At 43.9% G+C, this 17247-nt stretch overlaps 1 protein-coding gene across 14 annotated transcripts in view; it reads left to right on the forward strand.

Moving 5' to 3' along the window:
• The window catches only part of LOC144804990 (V-type proton ATPase 116 kDa subunit a 4-like), a 6844636-nt gene that overhangs the window by 3868103 nt on the left and 2959286 nt on the right, over window positions 1-17247 (forward strand). For 12 of the 14 annotated variants that reach the window (XM_078671938.1, XM_078672103.1, XM_078672214.1 and 9 more), the window contains 2 exons: window positions 8033-8149; window positions 8290-8415. The exons of the other annotated variants lie outside the window; for them this stretch is intronic. In XM_078671938.1, the coding sequence (XP_078528064.1) occupies window positions 8033-8149; window positions 8290-8415 (243 nt within the window). The remainder of the gene's footprint in view (window positions 1-8032; window positions 8150-8289; window positions 8416-17247) is intronic. 14 annotated transcript variants of the gene reach the window in all.

A 17247-nucleotide genomic window follows, 5' to 3' on the forward strand; every position in this document is an offset into this window, starting at 1 on the left:
AACAAAAGTATTAAAAAAGGGGCAAATGAACAGGGTCCATTACAATCGGCGGGCTTTGAGGTGTTTGTCCACTATTATTTTGACGTGCTCTTCTAATTGGTCCTCCAGCTTGGCCACCCGGAGGAGAAGTTGTTGCCAAAATGCACGGCACCTACATTTGCATCCATGATGTGGGAGGGCGGCAGATGTTGTGAAATGCCGGCGGTGAGCGGCTGCCTGACCGTGGTGCCGTACTCCTGCAGGTGGGGCCTGGCTGGGGCTTGGGCATTGGAAGAGGCAGCAGCTGCTGCCGCCGCCTCTTCCTCCTCCTCCTCGGCCTCAGCCACCAGCCGGCGGTAATCCTCCACAATGGCCTGCAGTTTCCTTTGCCGGGCCCTGGCTGCTCCTTCCGTGATGGTTTTTGGGAAGGAGTATGAGTATCTATAAAAAAAGAAACAGAATTGTAACTGAAATTCTTCAAAATTAATTCAACACATAGTGGCATGGTAGCACTACCAAGCGCAGTACATACAATTGGTGGCAACTTTTAGTATCTATCTAATCTATCCTCCTGCTTCCCCTGCCTGTAACATTTGTTGAAGTTTTTTCCGGCATTATACTTGCCCTAATACTATGGGTGGAATTGAGTACACAGAAGAACACCAGTCTTTTTTGTATCTCCTTTTATATTTTCAAAGTAAGACTCTGCTTCCAGTGACAGTCTCCACCTATGATGAATACAATACATTTAGGGGGCATCCACCCATTAAAAGTAAATGTCTATCATTCTTTATTCTCGACTTAGCTGGTTTCACTTTTACCAACAACCACCCATGCGTCCACTCCTTCCTTGCCTTGGGTTTCATTGACACAAAATCCGCTCATGATTCTTGCTTTCCACTATATCCATGCACCCATATTGTTTTGCCCAACCAGGCATGCATCTTCTTTCACCTTCCAGTTCTACCCATCCTTCAACAACCCATGCATCGGATTCATATCAGCCACGTGCATGAACCTTCCAAAGTATCCTTCTATGGTAGTCTTATTACATCTCTTTCGTCCTTCCTCCTTCCACCCTAGTTCACTTCTTTCCCTTTTTGTTCAACACATCCCTCAAGGTCATCTGACCTGACTTTTAGTCTTCTCCATAACTTTCACAGCTGAGTTGGAGTCTGATAGAAGAGGCCTTGTTTACTCAACTCACGCTGGAGAAGTGTGGCTCACTGGTTAGAGGAGGCAGATCTGGAAGCAGAGGTCAGCCCGGGACCAGGGTTCAATTCCCGTCTCGGCGGGGTCTTGAGTCCTAAAATGTCCATGGACTCGACAATTCTCGCTCCGGTGCCTACTCGATTCACGGGTTCACACTCTGCGACTCTGGGCAATAGCTTGCTTAATCTCCACAACGGCCCCTCGCGGCGGGATGCCTGGCTTTCACCTTGCGGATACCCTGCCGGGGTTATCTCACAGGGGAATACCAGGACGGGTTCCCTAAGCAAGCGCTTAGAAACCGCTCGGTGATTTGCGCTATATAAATTTCTGTACATTTACATTTACATTACATTTACGCTGGTAATGCTGCAAAGGGTGTCTTTTTCAACCATAGTATATTGTCCAGTACAACTTCAAATTCATACTTTCTTAATAAGTCTCATAGCACAGTGAGGTAAATGTTCCCCTTCCACCTAGTAATGCAAATAAGTAATGAATATAACTTACCACCGCCCACCGCTGAAGTTTCCTCCCCCACTGGTGCTCCTGCAGGTGCCGCAGCCACTGTACGCTCCTGGATGGCATTAGCATCGCCGATGGCCCCGTCGGCACTGGTGGTTGGTAGTGATTGTGCACCTATAAAAGCAAGTACACCTTTTTAGATGCCTGCACACCTCCCCCTATTTTACTAGTTGTACTTTTTTCACCAGGAAGGAAGATTGAAAAAACAGTTACGTACTACTGTACAGCAGTCATTAGACAGTGTTTAGTTTTAATTTATTAGATGGTCCCTAGGGTCATCTAATCTCTACTCCTACTCTAGTCTTTGGAAAGTTAGCCTGAGCCATGTAACCATTTTATATCCGGGTCTACTGTTTTGCCCATGTTACCTCGCAGCTTGTTGCACAGTAAGAAAGACACCTTTGAGGCCACATGCGTGTTGCATACAACTAAAGAGGTTGACAAACCAGTATTGTTAGTCCCTTTTGCTTATCCATAATGTTACACTTTTTGGCATGACTGCTAAAAACTGGCATAGCTGTATTCACTGTCTAACGTGAAACATTTTTCTCATAGGCAGATGAGAAGATTGCCTTCTACGAACCAGAAATTTGTAGAGCTTTCGAAAGATGCATGTGTAACCAGTATACGGTGAGGGGTCCCCCACAATTCCCACAGTTCTCTATCGTGCACTAGTTGTACAAAATGTATAGTATTTAATTTTCTTTATTTTGCATGGTGGAGCTGGATGTTTTTCATGGAACAACTTACAAGTTGCAACAATACAAAGCTTGTTATTAAAAAAAATAAAGTTTTTTAACTTGCACATAGACTCTGTGGTATATTTTGAGTGTCTGGGGTGTTGTGGTCTTAAACGAGTGAGTGAGCGAAAGGGTGTTCTTCTGTTCTGGGTTGTGTAATAAAATCATTGGGTATATCTAACTATCTTCGTGTGGGGGTCGGGAGTGGGACAAATGACTATGACTGAGACACTTAGGTAAGTAGACGGTCATTGAATTGTGGGTTCTTCTGACTGAGTTCTGTGACTAGGGTGTAAGTAAGGTCCAACCTCCCTATCACCAACATCCTATTTTCTTGTGCATAGTTCTGTATGTGGCTGTGCAGAGAAAAACCACAACAGTGGTCGTAGTATACTAACCTAACAAAAATTAGTAGGCAAACATCTGGTTGCGCATTTTTTTGGTGGGAATTGACAAAGACTAGAGATTACTCAGGACAACGCAAAAGACAGAAGTGGACCCAGTGGCTAAAGCTATTCTATCACAGCTTTATTCAAAAGAATACCTTAACTAAAGAGTGGCCAACAGGGCAAGCTTAGCTACAGACAGTCTAATAGTGGTAGCACAGAGAGTCATCGGGCAGAGGCAGTTTGAAGGAACTGAAAGTCAGGGATGGCATTGGATACCCAAAATTTGGAAAACAAATTGAAGACCAAAGAAGGTTTAGCTAACATTCAATTAGGAAGGAGGCTTAATAGGTTGGAAAAAATAAGGTGCGTTAAAAAGTTAGGGAAATATAATTGTTAATAATAGAAGCACTGTAGGACTTACTTGGGGCCAGCAGCAGGATCCTCGGTAGAGGAGCGCTCCTCTGGTGGTTGTCCCGCCGATTCGAGCCCCGTCTTCTTGCCCCTGGGTGGTGCTGATCATGTAAGAAATAATAAAGAAAGAGAAACATTGAGTGCTGTGAAACAAATACATCATTCAAAAATCCTCTCAAACATTTTAGGAAACAACAATTGCAATAAAATTGACTTTGAAGTCTAAATGACTACCGGCTTGCAGGATTCACAGACCGTCTACTTATAGAACACTAATCAAATGTTCCATAAACATTCTGATTGCAGAATATACTAACGAAGCCAGTACCACCTGACCTACACCACCTATTCCAGAATCCAGACGGACCAATTGTTCAGTAAATCGGCATTTCCATTTTATTTTTGCCCGCAAACATGCATAGATGAGATGGAGGACACATGCATAAATTTGTGCATACACGAAATTGTTGGTTGCTTGCGTCATATGACATGCTACTGACTGACGTGACAATGCTATTGCTGCTAAGCCTACCACTCAGTAAACAAACTTCAAACCGGTTCTATGGAAGGGTGGGATAAATAAGAACTAACTAAGCATTCAGTGACAGAGGAGGCATCATGCAGACCGTTACAAAAATATGAACTAATACTATCCATCCACCACTATTTCACTAAAGGACAATGTAAGGACTAGACTCTAGCAATAGCATTAACTAACTTCAGTTCTCTAAAGTAAACTCTAACATCAATAATCACCAGCCCAAGCTAGTGCAAAGTTACAAACCAGTAAGAGAAGTGGCGAGCAGCACTTGTGTCATACAATAACAGAAGATTTTGAGACGGAATTGATCTGCAATGTAACTAAGCGCACCAGTAATCGTGTTACTTATTCGTCCAAGAATTATAAACAATACTTATACTACTGTATATATATATTAATATTACTAGCTACTCACCAAGCCCCACGACCTCGACACCTAGCAGGTCCAACAGGTCCTACTCCCTGTCCAGAATGTCTGCCCACCGGTGGGCCGGCTGCTGGTGGGTGCACCGGATATCCGAGCGGCGGAAGACTGCCCGGCGCACCTTCGCCCACCGGCGGTGATGCTCCTCTGGAAGGTAACCGGAGCCTGGCCTGCCGCCTGCTGCCAAGGTCAAGGGGAGGTGGCGCTGGATGAAAAAAACCAGGGCGGCCACCTCCGCCTCCCCGAAAAGTTTCCGGGCGTGCACCCCTGCAGGTCGCATCTGCCGCAAGGCAGCCGGCTCTTGGGGGCAGGCGCCTTTACCTTCGAGCCGGTTCTGCTGCTCCCCTTTGCCATGGTTCTGGGGTGGAGGTGGAGGTGGAAAAGAAAAGTTAGAACAAAAGGAAAAAAATGTTGGGGGAAGAAGTAGGAGCTTAAATAAAGAAGTAAAATAAAACAGTAGAAAAGTAAAAAAAAAGGTGGAAAAGTAGAAATAAAATGCAAAATATAAACTTAGGGACAGAGAGAGATAGATGATAAGTAAAAAAAGTAAGAAAAACTGTGAAAATAGGTAAAGATTGCAAAGATAAAAGGTGGATAGAAAACTAGGCCCAGAACCATAGCAAGGAGTGTGAAAAACAAGATGACCACGCCCATCCCGACCACGTGGGTAAGTTCGTGAGCGATTTCACGCGAACACGCACTTTGTCAGCGTGAACAAGTAGTTGTGGTCCCGAACATGACGTGCACAACGCGAACACGTTATGCGCGACCCGGAAGAGGAAATAGGGGAGGCGAGCGGTTGGGACAATTGAAAAAACAAGTTGGCCGCGCCCGTAGCCCACCGAATGGGTACGGTCGCATGCTACAATCCACCGAGGACGCAGACAGCGCCCCGAACACGATCAACGTGCTCCTGAGCAAGAAAAACGGCTCGCAAACGGTTCCAGCAAGCTACTACGCATGCTTGCGAAGCTATGCGGAGCTCGCGTAGTGCGAGAACGTCTTAACGTAGCTTTGCGTAGTGCGACTACTTTTGAGCCACCACACAGATGTCCCTTACACGTCCTGACTCTGAAAGCCTTTTAACTGGTCACTTGAACTCCTGCTTATCACGTAAGTGAATCTCAAACTGTCTCAGTGCACCTGCCTTACCCCTCTTTTTCTCCAGATAAAGTGATGTTGAGTAACAGGGTAGCCGTTTTGCCAAAGGTTGTGACTCATATTAATCAGTCCATCTCTCTTCCAGTGTTCTTTGGTCCTCCTTATCTTTCAAAAAACAGAGGAGAGACTCAATAGGTTGGTCCCCAGGAGAATTTTGAGCTTTTACCTTAATCACTCCAAAGACCATCGGGGGGACAATCAGCCTTTTGTGGTGTTCTCTGGGGCAAAGAAAGGCAGGACAGTGTAGAGATGGACTGTGTCATGATGAACAGTCCTCCGTATTAAGCTCTGCTAAGCCCTGGCAAGAGGCAGCTTCCAGATGAACTGAGGGTTTATTCGACCACAGTCCAAGCTGCTACAGCTGTATTGGCACACCAAGTTCAATTCTGGATATCTGTCAGGCCATGACCTGGACACCAGTGGACATGTTCACAAAGCAATACTTCCTTGTTAGGTTATGTTGTTATGGTATGCTGATTTGTATAGTGCACTGATCACTCAAGAGGATATCCAGGTCCTTGGGCAGGTGCGTATGTATCTTGTCCCCAAGGTGCTTGTACAAAAGAGCCAGGTCTCCGGCAGTGAGGAAGATGCTCTAATGTATTGAGGGAGGTTGTTCCATGTCTTGGTGGCGATGTAGGAGAATGAGCAACCTCCAGTTTTGTTTTTGCATATGCAGAGAGTGTGTGTGAGTGAGAATAGGAGAGATAGTAGGTGTCTGGTGGGTTGGTGAAAGTGTATGTAGCTGCTCAGATATTCTGGTCCTGTGTTGTGTAGGTCTTTGTATTTGTGTGTAGGAAGTTTGGATTGGCTGCATGTGTGACTATAGAGCCAGGAAAGCTTACTGAGGTGAGGTGTGATGTGGATGCAGCATGGGAGGTCAAGTATGAGTATTGAGCCGGTGTTCTGGATGGTCTGGAGTCTGTGTAGATGTTGTTTGTTGATTACGACATAATCAATCAATCAATCAATCAAGGACATTTATAGAGCGCACTACTCACCCAGAGGGTCTCAAGGCGCTAGGGGGGGGGTGCTGCTACTGCTCAAACAGCCAGGTCTTGAGCTTCTTCCTGAAGGAGAGGTGGTCCTGGGTCAGGCGGAGGTGGGTCGGAAGGGAGTTCCAGGTCTTGGCGGCCAGGTAGGAGAAGGACCTTCCTCCTGTTGTCGCTCTTCGGATGCGGGGGACGGCGGCGAGGGCGTGGTTGGTCGATCGGAGGTGGCGTTTGGGAGCATAGAAGTTGAGGCGGCTGTTGAGGTATCCTGGGCCTTGGTTGAGTAGGGCTTTGTGTGCGTGGGTGAGGAACCGGAAGGTGATTCTTTTGTTGATCGGGAGCCAGTGCAGGTCTCTCAGGTGTCTGGAGATGTGGCTTCGTCTTGGGACGTCGAGGATGAGTCTCGCCGAGGCGTTCTGGATACGCTGGAGTCTCTTCTGGAGCTTGGCGGTGGTTCCGGCGTAGAGGGCGTTGCCGTAGTCCAGACGGCTGGTGACGAGTGCCTGGGTGACCGTCTTCCTGGTTTCGGTGGGGATCCACCGGAAGATCTTACGTAGCATGCGCAGGATGTTGAAACAGGACGAGGAGACGGCGTTGACTTGTCTGGTCATGGAGAGGGAGGAGTCCAGGATGAAGCCCAGGTTGCGTGCGTGGTCTGTCGCTTTGGGTGCGGTGCCCAGGGCGGGGGGCCACCAGGAGTCGTCCCAGGCGGAGGGCGAGGAGCCGAGGATGAGGACTTCCGTCTTGTCTGAGTTCAGTTTCAGGCGGCTGGTTGTCATCCACTCGGCTACGTCTTTCATCCCTTTGTGAAGGTTGGCTCTGGCGGTGGCGGGGTCGTTGGTGAGGGAGAGAATCAGCTGGGTGTCGTCGGCGTAGGAGATGATGTTGAGGTTGTGTTGGCATGCGATGGCCGCGAGGGGGCTCATGTAGACGTTGAAGAGGGTGGGGCTCAGCGACATAGAGTCATAGAGTGTTGTTTAGTCCAGCCGCCTGGTGGTGACAGCCAGTTTCGATGGTAAGGGCATTTTACTTGCTCGGTTTGGCAGGACTTTTGATTTGAGCCATCCCACAGACCCACCACTTGGGAGGAACTGATTTGGGACATATTCTAAAGTGAGGAATCTGCAATTAGAAGTATTCATCAGAACAAGTTACTTACCTTCAATAAGGCTCTTTATGGTGAAAACTCTAGTCTACTTTTCAAACGTAAAAGTAACAATATAATAATGTGCACACTGATAGCACTGATTATTGTTGTATCCCATGTTCCAGAGCCTGGACAGAGTCAAGAAAGAAACTGACATCCGCGTGTAGAGGTGCTTCATATGTACAACTCTGTTCAACAGTACTGAGGCAGAACAACGTCAGCATAGAGTTGCACAATGCAACCTACAGGTGTGCTTGAGCAATGCTGTTTTAAATCTTTTGGATCCAGTCTGGCACCTGGAGATTTTCTAAAGGTGAATAATCTGTGGTTAGATAGAGTATCCATCAGAAAGAGCATTACTGAAGGTAAGTAACTAGTTTGTTTAATATGTTGATACACTATTAGTTTTCATACAGATATTTTACATCATTGTAGCAATATAGATTTTAGAACAATTCTGCAGAAGATACATGGTCCATAAATTTGCTGAACAGATTTTTTTTTTTGCTTCAAGCACACGTCACTTGAAAGTTTGTTGCCAGCATCGGATGTTGTTGGATTACAAAGTAAACGTGTGACCAATTTCGACCCCAACATAGAGGAGGACCTTGAAGATGTGCTGGAGGAACAGGTAATGTGATTGCAATAGTCAATACCAATGCTTATGAGTGCATATGTGACCTTTGATATATTCAACATAATGTTCATAATATATTAAGATGAATTCTGCCCTTAGCTGTAAATGCTGTGCTTGCTTTTCTTTATTCAAAGGAGGTGTCCAGAGATGACTTGGCTAGTGATGAAAAGGATACAGAGATGGATATATCGGAGGCCAAATATCCTAATGCTCCCATTAGTAAACCTCTTGTTATCAGTCCTGATTTGGCAACTGAAAAGGTAAATAAAGAGAAGAAGAGTAGGATTGTATCAGGAAATTATATATTTACTCTGTGTGGGCTTAGAGTAGTGTTCTTCAAACTATGTTATGCCAAACCCCCTTATGTAAAGAGAAAATGCCTGCCAAGTGACATACATTGCTAATAAGTTTAACAGTGAAGGTTGACTATTGTTAGCAGATTGAACTAGAAGTCAAGGAATGTTGGCAAGTGTTAAACTCTAAAATATTAGAACAGGCAGGAACTTCAGTGATGCATGTATCACCAGCCGTTCTAACTTCACAATATAAGGCGTCAGTAAAGCAGCAGAAGCTTCTTTCGCGCATTTAGTGGCAATATAAGAGGCACCAATAGTGCAACCTGAACTAATGCTGTCATTAATGCAGCAGAGCAAGTAGCACCAAAGTCCACAACTTTAACTGGCCCATTGCTCCCAATAATATCTCTTTTATTACCCAAGCAGGGGGTTAGTGATTACATTCCCCCTTGTTTGCTACTTCACAAGTACATGAATGATAACAGCAGTGCTAGATTTAATTACATACAAAACAAGAGCAGTGCAAGCAGCAGCAGTGTAAGATTATCTCACAGACAAAAGGTGTATCGCATGGGCAGAAGAGAGCCACGCTCCAACACAAGGGCCTACTGTAGGTAGAGTGCAGAGATGTACATTAAAGGCATTTTGGAAACCCTCCAACGGTCAAAGCTATAAGCTTCGAATGAGTTGATGAGCAGCGTGTCTTGAAATTTTGCATCCAGCACATAGTCAGCTCATAGTTAACCCCACCTGTCCTGGAGTTTTAATGCTGTGAGCTACCCATAAAGGCAGCCTACAAGTTGTTCTGGGTTCATACAGCCTGATTCATCAATCTCCCGTTTTGCGAGCCCCTAATAGCGATTCATAACGAATCGCTATTAAGGACTTGCAAAACGGGATTCATGTAGGAATTGCTAAATAAATAGCGATTCCTACACATTCCTTATTTGCGAGTAGCAAATTGCTAATCACAAATAAGGAATAACTCCCCATTCATTCCTATGGGCCAAAAGGCCCATAGGAATGAATGGGGAGTATTCCTTATTTGCGATTAGCAATTAGCTACTCGCAAATAAGATAGCGATTTAAAGGGTTCCAGGGGTGTCCAAAGGACACCCTGTAGCACCCCTTAAATGCAAATTGAAACAGGTGTTGCGCACACACATGTCCAAAGGACATGTGTGTGTGCAACATGCAACTTAGAAAAATGCTTTTAAAAGCATTTTTCTAAGTTTTTGCTATTTACCGAGAGGTCTGACCTCTCGGTAAATAGCGGCCCAAAATTGCATTTTCGCAATTTTAAAATGCTTCATGAATTGCATTTAAGGAATCTCAAATAGAGATTCCTTAAATTCAATTCTTCGCAAATGTGCGAATTCTTAAATAGCGAATTTTGCATTTGGGATGATGAATCCCAAATGCAAAAATTGCACTCGCAAAAGGCAAGATTCTGAGAATCTTGCCCTTTGCGAGTGCAATTTACCTTGATGAATCAGGCGGTTACAGCCTGATTCATGTACATGCCGTTTTGCGTGTCCCTAATAGCGAATCATAGCGATTCGCTATTGAGGACACGCAAAACGGCATTCATGTAGGAATTGCTACTTAAATAGCGATTCCTACATGTTCTTTATTTGCGAGTAGCAATTTGCTACTCGCAAATACTCCCCATTCATTCCTATGGGCCAAGAGGCCCATAGGAATGAATGGGGATTTGCGAGTAGCAATTTGCTACTCGCAACTAAGATAGCGATTTTAAGGGTGGCAGGGGTGTCCAAAGGACGCCCTGTAGCACCCCTAAAATGCACTTTTGGACAGGTGTTGCGCACACACATGTCCAAAGGACATGTGTGTGTGCTACATGCAACTTTGAAAAATGCTTTTAAAAGCATTTTTCTGAGTTTTTGCTATTTACCGACAGGTCTGACCTGTCGGTAAATAGCGGCCCCAAAAGTCCAAAATCGCTATTTTGTTTTGTGTCATGAATAGCATTTGAGGAATCTCTATTAGAGATTCCTTAAATGCCATTCCACGCAAATATGCGAATTCTTACATAGCGATTTTTGCATTTGGTATCATGAATACCAAATGCAAAAATCGCACTCGCAAAGGGCCAGATTCTCAGAATCTGGCCCTTTGCGAGTGCAATTTACCTACATGAATCAGGCTGTTAGTGCCCACGTAGTAGCGAGCTTGTGCAAAACCACTCTGGAAGATGGATCGTCTTCACTTCCTAAGTGAGTGCTATGATTTTCAGAGTAAAAGTGTGCTGAAGTCTTATAAAGAGCCATTTCTAAGATTATGGTCTGTCCATAACATGTGGTCCAGGAATCCCATTCCCATATGAAACAAGATCCATGGCCAGTGATGTCCGTTCCTTTTGGACAATGTTTAAGGAGGCAGTTCTGATTAAAGGATGCGTTGCAACTTGTGTTCTTTATTTTTCATTGCCTTTTTGTCACTCTGAGTTGTGGTAGATTTTTTCACATCTTGTAGGTGGAAATTCTATTGGATATTTTATCAGGTTATTTTCCTGTCTCCTTCTCCTTCCTAGAGTTTGGTGCTTCCCATTCTTATCACCCATTCTCTGGATCTTCAATCACGATTTTTTACATTTCCTGGAGGTTCTTTTCTCATAGTTGTTTTTTCTTTTTCTTCAATTTGGGACCTTTTTAAGGAGATGCTTGACTTCATCCCGCTTCTAAAGCCATTCCTGTGAGAGGTCAGATTAGGGGCAAGTCCTTCGGTAAGTCCAAATCAAAGTCCAAACACAAAAAAGTGAAGTGGGACCTAACTCCTCTTATACTCTATATTCAAAGAAAAGGCATGGGGCGTCATGATGTGAGTTGGTCTCCCTCTGAGTCTCTGGTTTCGGTACCGATTCCCCAACTGAACCCTGCGTTTTGTTTGCTCTCTCGCTCTCTTGGTTGTTTTGTAAGGCCAGGCAGAAAATAGCGGCCAATCCTTCACAAAAACGCTTTTGCACACTTACACTTCCTTTTTTTCATTGAGTGATCTAAGTGACGCTGCTGTCTTGGATTGGTAAATACATTTTTTTTAAATGGCGCCTAAGTCATTCTGTATGTCAGGTTCATGCATGTGCAATGACACACATGCCGACCCCTACAAAATTACTCAGCCATGTACAGCATATGGCATCAAAGTCAAGATTTGAGAATCCTAAATAGCGAATTTTAAGAAATCGTTAATTAGGACTCGCAATTCCCTATGCATGTAGGAATCGCAAACAAAATTGTAATTCCTACATATTCCTTAATTGTGACTCGCAAATTGCGAATCGCATTTAAGGAATAGCTACCCATTAATTCCTATGGGTCTATAGGCCCATAGGAATAAATGGGAATTGCATGCGCAAGTTGCAAGTGCCAAATAGGTTCTTGCAAATTGCACATGCAATTTCAAGGGTGAAAGTGTGCCAAAAGGACACCCTGTTGCACCCCTTAAATTGCCAGGTTACCACATGTTGCGCACATACATTCCCCAAGGGCATGTGTGTGTGTAACATGAAACTTTGAAAAATACACTTTAATTCATTTTTCAAAGTTTTTGCAATTTACCATCAAGTTCAAATTGATGGTACTTGGCGATCTCTATTTGCGAATTTGAAATTTGAAAGTGCATCATGCATTGCGATTCCCTAAATGCATTCGCAATTTAAATAATTAAAAATGTTGCTATTACTTAAATTGTGATTTTGCATTTGGGTTAATGCATTCCCAAAAACCGGTTGCTAAGAGGCAGATTCTGCTAATCTGACCGTTTGCAATCAGTATTTTCGTTGATGCATCTGCCCCATGGTTTTTTGTTGTTGTTGATATTACACAACAACAGCAAATTGCAATGCTTTTTACAAAAAATGTTTAGCATTGCCAGATAGCATTAAGCCAGTAAATTCCAATGTCAAGACTTACTGGCTTTGCCAATGCTTTAACTTTAATGGTGGCATTTTCTATGTTCTTCGGGCTGGTCGTATTTAGGCTGAGAAAGGACTTAAATGTAGTTATTTTAAAAGGATATATTGCTGCTATTTCAGCTTGTTTTATTTTCTGTTTGGGGCAAGACTCTTTGTTCAATGTACATGAGCGGCGGGACTAGATGATGAGTAAAGGTTTCTTTACTTTCTACTTACAAGTAATGATATCTTTTTTGGTTGGATTTGAATTCAGTGCTGACAATTCCTTTGGACCAGTTCTTCAAACCTCTGCATTACTGTGGTTTTATTTTATTTTTGCCTGAAAAGTCACTTTCCAATTGGCTACTAAATCGAAAAGGTAACTGCGTAAGTTTCGTCCTTTCATGAACTTTCGAAGGTTAGGGCTGTGCTTAGGGTTGAACCACCCTTCTGCCTGAAGTTGCTATTGCTTTTCATATGTCTGCAGTCGTTTATCCTCTATTTTTGTATCCACATCCTCACCAATTTATGGAATGAACGAATTACGTTATTTTTATAGTGCGAGCAGCTGCTTATATACAGTGGCGCGGCAGTGCCTCATAAGTAACGTGGGGTGTAGGAGAGAGGGCATTACTTTCTAAAAATTTTGGTTTTTAGGGATTGGCAAAAGGCATTCAGTTTTTAAATTTGTTGGAAGGCTATCCCATATGTTGGCTGTGTGTACTAGAAAAGTTGATATCAGGTGAGATTTCTGCTTGGCTGGTACCCTTTGTTTCTTTTATTCAGAAAGAAGGGGCCAGCGTTATTCTGGGCCCGATGTGCTGGATATAGTGCTTTAACGGTGATCCTTTGGCAGACTGGGAGCCAGTGCAGCTTGGCAAGGAAAGGTGAGGTATGTGTACATTTTTGAAGGTTGAAAAGCAGATGAACCTTTGTGTCTTGAGCTACCTGTAGATGACAAATTAAGTATGCAGGTAGACCCAAATGCAAGCTGATTGCGTAGTCCAATCTGAAAAGAATTGTTGCTCAAACTACTATTTTGCTTGCCTCCAAAGGAAGAAGAGAGAGGAATTTTCTGAGTGCCTTTAGGATCCATATACAGTTTCTGGCAACTAAGTGGAGCTGGGTCTTGAAGCATAAGTTGTTGTCACATATTTCTTCCAGATTTCTTACTGCTTGAGCTGGCAGAGGAGGAGTAGGTCCATCATTTGGCCAAGCGCCAGATCAATCCGTATGGGAGGTTAGACCCTAACAAAAGGATTTCAGTTTTATCCAGGTTACATTGTAGTTGAGTTTTCTTGAGCCAGACTAAGACTGCTCTCATGCAGTTTGAGAAGGACTCCTTGCTGGTATTTGAGTTTCTCTCATAGGAAAACATCAACCGAGTGTTGTCAGTGTAGGAAGCTGGCTTTTTACTTAGTGCTCCAAAATGAGGTACACTATGTTGAAAGTCCAGACGATCCTTATTAGCTTACTAGACTTAAATTAATAATCCAAAAGTGCTCTCTTTGTGGTAGTGAGGGGTAGCAATTTAGGCTTATCATGGGGTAGTGTTAAGCATTTTTTGTACACACAGAGTCAATAAATGAGACACACACTTAAGAAGAAACTCAAGACAAATTTAGAAAAATAATGATTTTTATATAAATTGTGAGACCAAGAATATCGGAATCAGGTGACTACTTTAGACATTAGCAATTTGTACAGTAATAACAGAAAATGATAGCAGTCAGATGTGAGGCATGAGCCTTGAACTTGGTGATGTTATCCTATGGGAGAAACATACACTGCATGGGTACACTTACAGACAACTTACAGGACTGTTCATCTGGACCTAAGATAACTATGGGCTAAGATCCAAGAAAGCACCAACTGTTTGAGTTTACCTGCCCTGGGGTTTCCGAGTGCAGAGGTGCTGTATGCGGTGGTAACCTCAAATGCCACCTGCTAAAGTCAATGGGAAAAGTACCTGTAAGAAAAAAGCTAAATTGGAGACTGGGGGACCAGTCCGACAGAACCCATGGGGTGGCCGGCTCTTGAGGGTCTCAGAACGACCGAGACATCATCAATTTACTTGGGCCCGGGTTTGGAGCTTCGGTGCAGAGGTGTTTTGTCCTGTGGGTCGGTGAGTTAGAGGCTCTCACGGTTCTTGGGGTACCTGCAGAAGAGGGAAAAGAAACACAGCAGGGTCACTCTCAGGGGAAGCTGGCCCCTCTTGAAGTCCCTCGATGTGCAGATAAGTTTTGGCAGTGCCCTGCTTGACCACAAACAAACCTTGGTGCTTGCAACTGACTCCAGAACCTTGGGTATTGCTGCCGGGTGGCTACTCAGGGTCCTGCATTCTCAACACTTGGCAAGGAGACAGATATGACCTCCTGGTGCAATGAAGACCTCTTTTCAGGGTGCTACTCCTTTGGTGGGCCCCGGGGGTGGGCAGAAAGCTGTACCGGGCAGATGCAGTTGGTTTCTACTGGTGCTGGGAAGTGGTTCCTCCACTCCAAGGGAGATATTTCTGGGTCAAGGAGTGCTGGGCAGACTTCTAATGGTTTGGGTAGGCTGTTCCACTTCTGAACATGGCAGTGTCAGTGATTGTCAGGAGGGCAGCAGCCAGACAAGGTTTTGCACCAATTTCAGTGCTGGTCCACAGGTCTCCCATCTTAGACTTTACTTTGTCCTCCTTCTTCTTTCACACAGATGCATCTGAGTTCCTGGTGGCAGGGGGCCACCTAAATACTAAATGTAGGGGCATTAAGGGGAGTGAGGGGTAGTAGCCAATGGGATATTTACCCCTAGGGTCTCCACACTCCTTCTATGACATCTTCCTGTGGACATAACCCTGTCCCAGAGTTACTAACTCCAAAAAAAGACAGATGGTGGAACCCTTCTTTCGTGAAGCACATCAGGTAGTTCACATTAGGGGTGTGACTAGCCTGGAGGTGAAACAGGCCTACTGCATAGCTAATTTCCCACATGTCCTCGTGCCAAATGGAAACCAGGGCAGGGGGTGGCAACTCTCAGGTCTTGAGGAGGCTGGGGTCATATATCAAAGCCAGCAGGGACAATGAAGCTGCTGGCCTTAATATGCTAAATCACTAGCCATCCTGCTGGAGGAGGTGTGGACACCTTCCTCTGGAGAAGGCATTGTCTCAAGCCTCAGAGAACATGGGCTATCACCTGCAGGGGGTCAGAAACATGTCTGTTGTAGAGGCTGGATTATACCAGTCAGCCAGCAAACTAGATTCTGGTAAGTGTTTTAAGAGGGCACCTCAAAAGTGCCCTCTGGGTGCATGCCATAATAAAAATAGTACTGGTAACAGGACAGATTTATTAAGATAAGTTGTTTGATACCAAACATCATAGGTTTCAGTAAAGCCATCATGTAGCTGGGGAATTCGTAATGACCAGTACCCAGTACATATCCTTAATATGGCTTCCCTGTTCACTTGTACCATCTAGTAATTGAAATAGAATGCACAGAGGCATAGCTGCTCATGCAGGTATGACCTTGCATGTAATATAATCCACCCTGACTTAGGTTTACAACGCCTGCTGTAGGGTTGACGTACATATCATATACTATGCGCAGAATTGTGGACCTTGCTTCATGTTCATGACGTTCCTGCGAAAATATTGTTGAACCTTGACACATATACTCAATATATATATATATTTTCGCAGGAACGTCATGAACATGAAGCAAGGTCCACAACTTCCCTAAGCCCCCTATTGCACCCAACAAAGTCAAAGTGACAATGGTAACCCGGGGAAGAAGGGAAACAAAACAAGGAAAAAGGGGACAAAATCCCGCGTAGTGAACAAGGCGGCAACGCCGAAACGCGTCTTAGCAGACATTGATCTATGAATAAAAGTTTGAATTCAGATCCACGGAGTCAGCGCCTTCTTCAATCGTACAAGCATGGTATGAAAGAATATATATATATATATATATATTGCCGCTCCGATATCTTTTAACTCCAAAAGAAATCCGGCACTCACAGGAGAAGTTTCTAGGTTTGTTTAATGACAGCAAACAAACACTAAGCAGACAAACGCGTTTCGGTTTCCTTCGTCAGTGTCTACTACTGACACGAAGGAGGCAGGTTTAAAAACAATTCGTCATTTCAAGCATGTTCATAGAAAGGAGACTTAAGTAAAACCCTGTGAGCAAAGTTATACCATTGTCTATTACATTCTGATACTATTGTAAAGACGACATATAGTAATTTTATACATTTTAAATTACAATTCGCTTATTTACATTTATAACGATTGATTCGAAGACCTAATTAATCACATGATTAATGTGCCTTTTATTTCATTACTACGTCGTTTTTATAGGTGTGTTATAAAGCCGTAGATCGGCATTTCTCACAGGGTTATTCCAAATTATCACATTGTCAGGCAAAATTCTCCTCCTCTTACTTTCCTAAGTGAGATGATAATTCTTCATTTTTATTAAGACCTGTCGGGGCCTTGGTTTGTAGATCGATTATATAACGGGACTCCAACCGTCTTAGTCTCCGTAGTCTATCCCCACCCCTTGGGTCCACAGGTACACAGTCTAGTGCAAAATACTGTAGTAATTCTCTTTTACTTTTGTGTCTAATAGCAAAGTGTTTCGCTACGGGATAATTGAAATCCTTATTTACAATAGCTCGTTGGTGCTCAAGTATTCTGAGTTTCACATTTTTGACTGTACTGCCTATATATTTCAGTCCACATGGACATATTAGGCAGTACACAGCATGGATGGTTTGACATGTGAGAAATTTTGAAATTCTTTTCTTATCATTCACCCCTGGTATCTCATATGTGGTTACTCTTCTGCTGTTCTCACATGCCTTACACTTCCCGCAGGGGAAGAAGCCTGGCATATCTCTTAT

This window comes from Lissotriton helveticus, chromosome 1_1 (assembly GCF_964261635.1).
Source record: "Lissotriton helveticus chromosome 1_1, aLisHel1.1, whole genome shotgun sequence".
Classification (NCBI taxonomy): domain Eukaryota; kingdom Metazoa; phylum Chordata; class Amphibia; order Caudata; family Salamandridae; genus Lissotriton; species Lissotriton helveticus.